At 50.9% G+C, this 11,334-nt stretch overlaps 1 protein-coding gene across 1 annotated transcript; it reads right to left on the reverse strand.

The window, feature by feature from the left end:
• Positions 1 to 624: 624 nt before the first annotated feature.
• LOC101741436 (heat shock protein Hsp-12.2) lies at positions 625 to 1,302 on the reverse strand. The gene has a single exon (NM_001170999.2). It carries the CDS (start codon positions 1,202 to 1,204, stop codon positions 701 to 703), a length of 504 nt encoding a protein of 167 aa, NP_001164470.2. The 5' UTR covers positions 1,205 to 1,302; the 3' UTR covers positions 625 to 700.
• Positions 1,303 to 11,334: the final 10,032 nt, after the last annotated feature.

Consider the following 11,334-nt stretch of genomic DNA (forward strand, 5'->3'; position numbering starts at 1 on the left):
TAGCGACCCGCCCTCGCTTCGCTTCGGAAACATTAAAACACACATGAAATAAAAAAAATAAAAAATTTTTTTTTTCAAAAAGTATCCTATGTTCATCAGGGACAATGTCGGCTTCTAATGGAAAAAGAATTTTTCAAATCGGTCCAGTAGTTTCGGAGCCTATTCGAAACAAACAAACAAACAAATCTTTCCTCTTTATAATATTTATATATATATATATATTATATATATATATTATTATATGTTTTTTAATGCTTAGATGGATGGACGAACTCACAGTCCACCTGGTGTTAAGTGGTTACTGGAGCCCATAGACATCTACAACGTAAATTCGCCACCCACCTTGAGATATAAGTTCTAAAGATCTCAGTATAGTTAGGTACAATGGTCAACAATAAGTACTACGCATGTCAGTCTATGGTACCCACAACACAGGGAATCTTAATTTAGGACCGGATGTCTGTGCGTAATTTATTACCAATTATTTACTCTAAATTTGATTATAGGCCGTTAAACACTTGGGCAAACAACTAGATATCTCCGGATATGGTTTAATGGTCAGACATAAATAACAACAACAACACAGTTCTGATATTACAAGTTTATTTATTTAAAAGAAAAACAAAATATAACCTAATCAGTCTAAATACAGCAAAAAAATAAGATTGCGTTTATAAGCTTATAATTTAAAACTCATCTTTCACTTTGTTTGCTCACTGTTTACAGATTTCTCCTGAATTGGCACCGCCCTCTCCTGCAGCGGTTCAGCTCTAAAGGCGATAAGCTTCAGCTTCCCTTTATCCAGGTGACACTCTACTCGTTCCGGCGGGAAACCTTCAGGAAGAAGGAACCTTCTCTCGAAGTGACTCCTCGTCCAGCCGTCTTCTCTCTTTATCTCTTTCTTGCCCTCAATCATAATTTCGTTACCAACAGTTTTCACTTGAATTTGCTCTGGGGTGAAATTCTGCACATCCAGGTGAACTTCAACTTTCTTGCCGTCAACTTTGATCTCTGAATCTGAGTATACTCCTTCGATGCCATGACTGTCTTCAATTGGTGAGGTGGCTTGCCTGATGTACTTGATCGGATCGCGGAAGAAAGGGTCCCGGGAGAAGACGGAGAAAGGATCTTCAAATGCTCTAGCAATCGGATCCCTGTACGCCAGATTCCTCAAGTGTCGTAGCCAGTACGGTACAAGCGACATTTCGATTTCGTTCAATCGCCAAGTTTGTATATCACTTTAGTTTTATTTGTTTTGTGCGCCGTTTCCTTATCTCACGAACACTTCTTTTCAAATGTGTGACATTCGGCGCGCAACAGCCCCTTTTATACACGCGCCGCAAGCTCTATCTGTTGTCGAGAAAACACATGAAAACTCCGGAATGTTCGAGTAAGTTACCGAGCAAAATAAAATATTGATAACAGTGACATCTAATGTCGGATAGGATGGTCTCGTGTTTTAAAATGAGTCAATTTATTTTTGAGTACTTTTCCCTTGAGTGTTTTATTTTAGAAAGAAACAAAATATGTCATAATGTGGTCTGTTATTTTTTATTAAAATAGAAAACAGGAAGAGGATTTTTATTTTTTTCATATTCAAATAAATATTCGATGGAGCTGCCATCTTTGAACAAATAGTTGAAAATGTTTGTAAGCATTGAAAATAATATTCATGAGTTTTATGACTTTAATTTTGAATAAGTCACATTTCTGTATTTGTGTTACTATTCTAATAACCCATAACAGTAATGGTTATGATATCGCTACTACTTTAAAATGAACAAATATGCAATGTGTGTAAATTAAATACCTACATCACTTAACGTTATTATTAAATTTATTGCGCAACAAAGAAAATAATGGATGATGAAATATTTTACTCAAAAGCAATCATGTCTTATAGAACATTATAAGTTTTAAACGTAACTATTTGAATTAAAATCGAAGATGAAATTTGATCAAAAAAGAATAAACGGATAAATACAATAAATAAGTAGGTACCTAGTAACATATTAAGCATTTATTAGTCATCGAGCTTGTTCAACTATATTTTACCGTTCTAGGTAAAAACTCTCTGTCATCTGCCAAGAACATGTTATGAGCTTCTTCGGACACCATGTGGTTTCTCAGACATGAATTAGAAAAGCTTAAATTGACTTTCTCTAATTCTTCTATGCGACCTTCGCATAGAAGGCCACCGTCGCCCTGGGCACGTCATATCAGATCCTCCCGATCCACACTCAGTGCTTTTGGGTATTACTAGCACCGGTAAACGCTCTCTTGAGAGAGTTTGACGGATAATTTAACAGACCCAACCCACTGAGTTTCTCTCTGAGGGGGAAATTTAGGGAACCACAGGTCTTGATAGGGCAGATGTTAGCAACGTCTCATCCTGTGAACCCCGCTCCTTAGTTAGGGTGAAACTAGAATATCCCATCAACGGCCGTAATTGAGTATTTCTTCTTATTTTCCTACCTTTTTCATTGCCCTAGACGACTCAAATTGTGTTAATTTGTTGCTGTAGCCATTAATGATTATAACGTGAATTCTACACCACACATCTTAAGATCTTAGTTTCAAATCTGAATTAGTGTAACAGTGACAGGCAGCTTTGTGAGCTTGCACGGGTGGGTACCACCACCCTGCCAGTTTCTATTGATAAGCAATCACGTGCTCTGGTTTGAAGAGTGGGATAGACATTAAACAATACAAATGATGTTTCAACCTCATGCATTTTTTTAATTTTTTTTAATTAGACAATCGGTAGTCAAGACAACGCAATGTGTTTTTTTTGTAAATTAGATACAAGTGGCTTTAGAATTCATTTCTTTCCACGCTGTTTTTCAGGCAAGGTTGAAAAGCCTTAATTGGTTAGCGACGCTTGTCTGTGCTTTTACCATTGTTGACGTCCATGAGTGAAGCTCACAACTCAGCATGGGGTTAGCCGACTGCTCATCGGCATACAGTAAATTAAAAAACATCCGAAATCTGAATCTGAATAGGCACCTATGAGGAAAAATGTGAGCCGTCACGGGACGCCTGGCAGATGTGAAACATCGACATTATTTTGTAAAAGTAATATACAGAAAAGAACAGATTGTGATAGGAACTAAATATTTTATGTCATAATGATAAAATAAAATAAAATATTACGAAAAAATAATTTGTTTTCAAGTAAAACACAGGTTATGTGTATAGTAGTAAACAACACTGTATACACTACGGAGTATACACTATAGCAGGGGTGGGCAAATACTTTAAAACGCGGGCCAAAATGAAATTTTCAAAATGTCTCCCGGGCCGGAGGACTATACCGCATATGCTTTGCACAAGCGGATGTTTTGGATGGAGTTTTTTCCCTGCCAATTTTTTTTTGACAAAAACACTAAGTATCATTTCAATTTGAATAAAATATGTCACGTAATTTTTAAAGAAATATTTTTATAAATAAATGCCTATTAGATAAACCAGTCAATGAAACATTTTATTTTGTTACTTATTTATGTCTTAATGATACAAATTATTTTATATTGACACATAGTTATTACAATTTAACATTTATATTGCATTTCGTAAATATAATAGTAAATAGAATTCAAAAAAGAAAAGAAAAACATCAAACGGTAAAATAAATATTTAAAGTTAATGCGAAACGTGAAATCTCGAATGTTCATCTGACATTATTTCTTCAAAATTGGGTTCCAAATCACTTGCAGCAATCCTTAATACCGAGTGTAGATTTTCGTCAGTAATTTGTGATCGATATTTATTTTTAAGACTATTATATATACAGTACGCACACTAATAATGCTGATGTCAACAAAATCTCATAAAAGAGTTTAAAAAAATTTATGTGCGGAATTTTTCAACGGGCCGGATAAAATTAGCAAAAGGGCCGGATCCGGCCCGCGGGCCGGCTTTTGCCCACCCCTGCACTATAGGTATCCGAGCTCAGTGTAGCGAGAGAGATGGCTTAACGCCGGATCGAGTGGGAGAGAATCGCACAGTCGATTGCGCATGGCGACGCGTCGCCACGCCAGAATTCGGTTTTACGTGCGGCTATAGATGTTTCAAATCAACAAAAACTACTTTATAAATAGCACAATGACTATGATACAATATAGTGAGAATGAACCAAACAAATGATGTACCCATTAGACCCTGAGCCACGTCAATGAATGCGTCAAACAACGATATTACTTCGGCCAAGAACATACAATGAACGAAAATTCGTATTTGATTACATGTTTAAAGAAATTATTGACATAGAATTTCCTTATACTTTGTCAGACTATGTTTACCGATTCGCGTATATAAATAATGATGTACTCATTAAGCAAATGAAATCCTCGTAACATGAAACGACAAGTGATTTCCTTTGTAATTACAGTAAAAAACACAACATCGATTGCGAAGACAATTCAGATTTTATTTCATATCCGAAATGTGTAACACAAGAAAAGCATCGGTAAGCAATAATGTTAAATAGTTATAAGAAAGGTTGACTCATTGTTCTTAGAATGGATCAAAAAGATGCGCTATCCGATTTAAATTCACATATAGCCTTGTGCGTCAGTAAAAAATCAATATCAATTTGTGTAATGTATCCTGTACTAACAATAACTGTAATTGCTCAAACGCTCGGTGAGCTCATCTCTAGTGATGCGACATTGTTGGGATGCAAACCCTAGGACATATTTTTTCTAAATAGCATTTTGGTACACACTTCACACGTATTTTAGAATAACTTCCTCATAGTATTATTCCGTATAAAAAAGCAAACAAGTAGAAAGTACTAAATGTGTCATTAATGAAGTGATATCGTAGGATTAGGAATTTATGCTGATTTTCATCATATCCACCCGTAGGTGTCGTAAAAGGAAACTAAGGGAATTCTTCTAGCCATTATCTTTTTATTTCAAAGACGGATAAAGAATCTTACAGCCGATCTGGCTTTAAGTGCTTTTTTTTATTGCCCTTGTAGGCAGACGAGCATACGGCCCACCTGATGGTGAGTGGTTACCGGAATCTATATAAAATCATTATGCTAATGCCGCCACCCACATTAATACGTAAGGTCTAAGTCTAAATTGTACACTGTAACGCCTATCCTACCCTTCAAACCGGAAAGAAATGTTGCCTCATGGCAGAAATGGATAGGGTGGTAGTTTCTACCGTTCGTGTAGGTTCGCCGTACCATCATTAATTATGGAACACGGTTGTAGAAGCCATTCATGAATATGTGTAAGGACGTACATATTTCGATACAAACACTCCAGGCGTCTTATTCTTTAGGCCGCGACGGTTTCAATCTATTTTTTGGAGTTTGGAGATCTTAAGTCATAAACAGCTGGAATGTCAATAATGCCAATGCCGAGCCTCCGCTATAGTAGGTGAAGCGAAGTCCCCACCGAATGTAGTTCCGCCTTGTCGTGGCGGTGGGGCTTAAGCGTGCGTCCCTAAAATCGCGTGCAGAGGAATCTGTGTGGGACGCCGCGACCAAGAGAACTGCGCCCAGCTCTCCTTGGCTGCTTCCGTATTCACGGGTGCTCCTTGAGAGAGAGCGAGGGACTCTCTCCCCACGCCCTTTGAACTGGCAAAGGGAGGCATTCAGGGGATGAGGGGTTGGCTCTCGGGAGCCTGATGAGCCGGCGGCACTTTTGTGTCTTCCGGCTGCGGGTTGCCATGTCCCCGGCTTCGGTTACAGGGGAAAGCCTTCCAGATATGGGAGGTACCGGCTCGCCGGCGTGGCTCCACACTGCGTTGTGGGCGACGGACAGGCCTCGGCCACCGTCGGCCAAACCGTAAACCCCAGTCATGGGGAACGGGGGCTCCTGCCTTTACTGGTCGGAGCTGCGAGGACGCAAACCTCTTCAAAAATGCCCCAATCTCAAGCTCGACACCCGGCGATGGGATGTATGGCTGGAGGGTTTCCAGTCCCGAGGGTGTCGTAGATCCCAGGGGACCAAACCCCTGGTTAATAAAAAAGGAATTCATAGACATGATGGACAATTGTGAAAAGTTAGTACCCCAGGAGGGTACCGCCTGCGAGTCGGGCGGAGAATCCCTCCGTGCTTCCACCTCGGTGGAAGCACGCTGCCCCACGTATTCTGGGGGGGGCAACAATTGCCAAGATGAAGGAGGCTGTGCGACGGGCAGCGGAATTCCCGTCGAACCGATGCGCTCCCTGATCGCCGGCTCGATGCGCTCTGCGCTCGCCAGCGAATCGGTTGCGATGAACCCCACCAAACCATCGGCGGGGAAAAAGAGGGGCCGAAGGAAGACCCCCGTAGCAACTTCCGACGACGGCGGTGCGTCATCCTCCAGCACCGAGGTGCCGGAAAAGACCATGGCCGTCGAGGAGGTGGCTCCGGTGATTTCGGGGCCTGCTGCGTCGAAAGACACGATGCCCGCACCCCAGTGGGCACCAGTGAGGAGAAGGGGCGCAGTGTCACCGGCGACGTCGGTGGAGTCGATGTCGACGTCGGCCGCGTCCCTGGCTAGCGGGGACGAGGCATTCCGCGACCTCGACCATGCCCTGGTCAATCTGGCTAAGTTGCTGTCGACCGTGGCTGCCAAGGGCGCCGAGCCAGGCAGCAGCTACCGGAAGAGGCTCCGGGAGGGAGCCGCTATGGTTAGGACGAAGCTGATCCCTACCATGTCCAAACTCGTAGCGCAGCTTGACTCCAGGGAGAGTCGCATTCTGGGGGACTCCCCAGCCTTGCGAGAGGGGACTCCCTTGTCACCGATGCCTGCGCTGGCACGCTCTGAGCCACCCGTGAGGAAGATGGACACCAGCGCGCCTTCGCGGGCTGGGATGAGTGTGGCGGCGCTCATGCCAGCGCCTACTTCTGTGGCCCCTGTTCCGCGCGTGCCTACTCCCGCGCTTCCTCGCCCCCCTCGGAGGGTTGAGTTGAGGCCTGCGCCGCCTTCCCGGATATCGGCCGCCCCTGCATCAATACAGGCAGGAAGGTTAAGGACTGAGGACATCCGTTCGCCACTGGCGAGGATGGTAGACGAGTGGCCGGCGCTGCCACGGCCCAGGTCTTCGGAGCCGCCTCTTTCACCCCCACGTGCTGCAGGGTCGCAGAGGCCTTATAACAAGGCTGCTGAAATGGGGGGTGTGGATCACTCCCTCCCAAGCAGACAGGAAATGATGGCCTGCATCTCGCGGGCGGTGGCGGTTGAGGTCGGCAAACACTTGGCTGACCTTGAGGAGATGCTCCGCTCCTCGATTGGTTCCAGAGAATGCGTCCCTGTACCAACAGCCGCGACCGCCCCGCGGGACCAGGCCACCCAGCCGACCTCCACTTCTACCCCATCCGCGAGGGTGGCACGACGTGGAAGCCGGAATCAGTATAACAGAGGTGCGGGCGCCCAGAATCCCGCCCCGCGATTCCAACCTCAGCCCCGTGTCCTTCCTCCCCCCCCGTCAAGCATGGACGAGGGCTGGACGGAAGTGGTGAAGCGGGGCACCAAAAGTTTGCGACAGACAACAGCTCTGGCAGCTCCCCAAGGGGGTCGAGCGCCGACTGCTGTTACCCGAAACACAGCGCTGGCGGCCGTGGCTGCTCCCCGCGAGGGTCGAGCACCGGCCGCTAGCAAGACCAAAAACAAGAAGAAGCCGCGCGCAGCGGGGTCGGCTGCCGTTGTAGTGACGTTGCTGCCGGCCGCCATCGAAAAGGGCCTCACGTATAATGAGGTTATGGCCCGGGCGCGCGCGGCCGTAAGCTTGGAAGAAATCGGAGCAGAGGAGGGCCTCCGCTTCCGGCACACAGCCAATGGGGCGAAGCTATTGGAGTGTCCCGGTGCCGATAGTTCTGGCATCGCGGACAAACTAGTGGCGACGCTCCGCGTGGCGTTGCCGGAAGAAGAGGTGCGCGTGCACAGGCCGGTGAGGATGGCCGAGATTAGGATCACCGGCCTGGACGACTGCGCCACCAAGGAGGAGGTGGCAGCTGCGATAGCGGCCCAGGGGAGATGTGCCCCAGAGAGCGTGACCGTGGGCGAACTTCGCTCAGGGTACTCCGGGGCCAGGTCAGCGTGGGCGCGCTGCCCTGTGGAGGCGGCCACTTCCTTGGCCACTCCTCCACCGGGAAGATCGACGGGGGATCCAGGGAGACTACGCGTGGGCTGGATAGCGGCCCACGTGCGTCTCCAAGAACCACGTGCCTGGCGATGCCTCCGGTGCTTCAGCACGGGGCACGGACTCGCTAAGTGCACCAGCTCGGTTGACCGCAGCGGTTTGTGTTTCCGCTGCGGCCAGCCGGGCCATAAAGCTGCGTCCTGCACGGCCGCCCCGCATTGCGCTCTGTGCGCTGCAGCCGGACGCAGGGCAAATCACCGGGCGGGAGGCAAGGCGTGTTTCCCGTCCGGTAATAATACCGAACGCAACCGGCGCCGAAAATCGAAGCGCCGGCAAAAGAGAAGGTTGGCCAGAGGAGCACTGGCCAACGCTGTAATCCCCGCTGCGGCGCTGGTGCCGGAGGGCGGGGGCAGCGGTGAAGGGGAGGGGGCGATGGATGTGGTCCAACAGTAATGGACCGCACCTATCGCTTCCTCCAAGGAAACCTGAACCACTCCGCCAGAGCTCAGGACATGCTGTCTCAGAGCATGGCGGAGTGGTCCATAGATGTGGCTGTGGTCGCCGAGCCGTACTTCGTTCCCCCAGCAAATGATTGTTGGTTTGGGGACGACGGCGGCCTGGCGGCCATAGTCATACGAAGAGACGCGGCGATCCCCCCCCTGGCGATGGTGACCAGGGGTCAAGGGTTCGTCGCGGTACAGCTGGAAGGGACCGTCGTGATCGGGGCGTACTTCTCTCCGAACAGGCCTACCGTCGAGTTCGGGCATTTCCTGGGCGAGATCGGGGCGATTGCTCGCCGCCTCGCTCCTCGTCCAGTGATTCTCGCGGGGGACCTCAATGCGAAGTCTATCGCATGGGGCTCCCCCCGCTCGGACGCTCGTGGTAGGCTACTGGAGAGGTGGGCGAACGCGGCCGGCCTCTGTTTGTTGAATAGAGGGTCGGTTGCGACGTGCGTGCGGTGGCAGGGCGAGTCTATTGTGGACGTTACGTTCGCGAGCCCGGCCATCGCGCGCCGTATCCGCGACTGGAGGGTTTTGGAGGGGGCGGAGACGTTGTCAGATCACCGATATATTCGGTTTGATCTCTCCGCCCGCTCCGCAGTCGCGGACGCCCTCGGGGACCACCCCCGTGGTGCGTCCCGGTCATTCCCCAAGTGGGCACTGAAGCGCCTGAATAAGGAGCTCCTGATGGAAGCCTCTACAGTGGCGGCGTGGGCGCCCATGCGTCCACACCCGGTCGAGGTCGAGGGCGAGGCAGGGTGGTTTCGGGACACGATGCGTCGCATCTGTGATGTGTCGATGCCCCGGATCGGCCCTCGACTTCCTAATCGCCAGGCGTACTGGTGGTCGCCCGAAATTGCGCAACTCCGCGTGGAGTGCGTTCGGGCGAGGCGCGAGTGCGCCAGGCATCGCCGCCGCCGCCTGCCGCGGCGCAACGATCCAGTTGCGTTCGCGGCGGCAGAGGCCCGGCTGCACGCCGCATTTCGCGTCGCACAGAGGGCACTGCAGCTGGCCATCAGAAGAGCCAAGGATCAACACATGGAGGGTCTCCTGGAGACGCTGGATGAGGATCCGTGGGGGCGGCCCTATCATATGGTGCGCAATAAAATGCGCCCATGGGCCCCCCCGATCACGGAGCGTCTCCAGCCTCAGCAGCTGCGGGACATCGTCTCGGCGCTGTTCCCGCAGGAGCGGGAGGGATTTGTCGCTCCCGCTATGGACTCGCCGCCGGAATACGACGGCGAAGTCCCTGCCGAGGTGCCCCATATAACGGGGGCGGAGCTCCGTGTGGCCGTGCGCAAAATGTGCGCGAAGGACACAGCACCCGGCCCGGATGGCGTCCATGGCCGGGTTTGGGCCTTGGCTCTTGGTGCCCTGGGGGACCGACTCTTGAGGCTTTACAACTCCTGCCTCGAGTCGGGACGGTTTCCTTCATCGTGGAGGACGGGCAGACTCGTGCTGTTGAGAAAGGAGGGGCGCCCGGCGGATACTGCTGCCGGGTACCGTCCCATCGTGTTGCTGGATGAGGTGGGCAAGCTGCTGGAACGCATTCTGGCAGCCCGCATCATCCAGCATCTGGTCAGGGTGGGACCCGATCTGTCGGCGGAGCAATATGGCTTCCGAGAGGGCCGCTCAACGGTAGACGCGATCCTTCGCGTGCGGGCCCTCTCGGATGAGGCCGTTTCCGGGGGTGGGGTGGCTTTGGCGGTGTCACTCGATATCGCCAATGCGTTCAACACCCTGCCCTGGTCCGTGATAGGGGGGGCGCTGGAACGACACGGAGTGCCCCCCTACCTTCGCCGGCTGGTGGGTTCCTACTTGGAAGACAGATCGGTCACGTGTACCGGACACGGTGGGATCGTGCACCGTTTCCCGGTCGTGCGCGGTGTTCCACAGGGGTCGGTGCTCGGCCCTCTTTTGTGGAATATCGGGTATGACTGGGTGCTGAGGGGTGCCCTCCTCCCGGGCCTGAGCGTAATCTGTTACGCAGACGACACGTTGGTCGTGGCCCGGGGGGGGAGTTTTGCTGAGTCTGCCCGTCTTGCTACGGCTGGGGTGGCGCATGTCGTCGGCAAAATCAGGAGATTGGGCCTCGACGTGGCGCTCAGTAAATCCGAGGCCATGTGGTTCCACAGGCCCCGGAGAGTGCCACCTGTCGATGCCCATATCGTGGTTGGAGGCGTCCGTATCGGGGTCGGGGTGCAGTTGAAGTACCTCGGCCTCATTCTAGACAGTCGTTGGACCTTCCGTGCTCACTTTCAGAATCTGGTCCCTCGTTTGTTGGGGGTGGCCGGCGCGTTAAGCCGGCTCCTTCCCAATGTTGGGGGGCCTGACCAGGTGACGCGCCGTCTCTATACAGGGGTGGTGCGATCAATGGCCCTATACGGGGCGCCCGTGTGGGGCCAGTCCCTGGCCGTGGGGGTAGCGAAGCTGCTACAACGGCCGCAACGCACCATCGCGGTCAGGGTCATCCGTGGTTATCGCACCATCTCTTTCGAGGCGGCGTGTGTACTGGCTGGGACGCCGCCTTGGGTCCTGGAGGCGGAGGCGCTCGCTGCTGACTATCAGTGGCGGGCTGACCTTCGTGTACGGGGCGTGGCGCGTCCCAGCCCCAGTGTGGTCAGAGCGCGGAGGGCCCAATCTCGGCGGTCCGTACTGGAGTCATGGTCTAGACGGCTGGCCGATCCTTCGGCTGGTCGTAGGACCGTCGAGGCGATTCGCCCGGTTCTTGTGAACTGGGTGAATCGT

Source organism: Bombyx mori, chromosome 5 (assembly GCF_030269925.1).
Source record: "Bombyx mori chromosome 5, ASM3026992v2".
Classification (NCBI taxonomy): domain Eukaryota; kingdom Metazoa; phylum Arthropoda; class Insecta; order Lepidoptera; family Bombycidae; genus Bombyx; species Bombyx mori.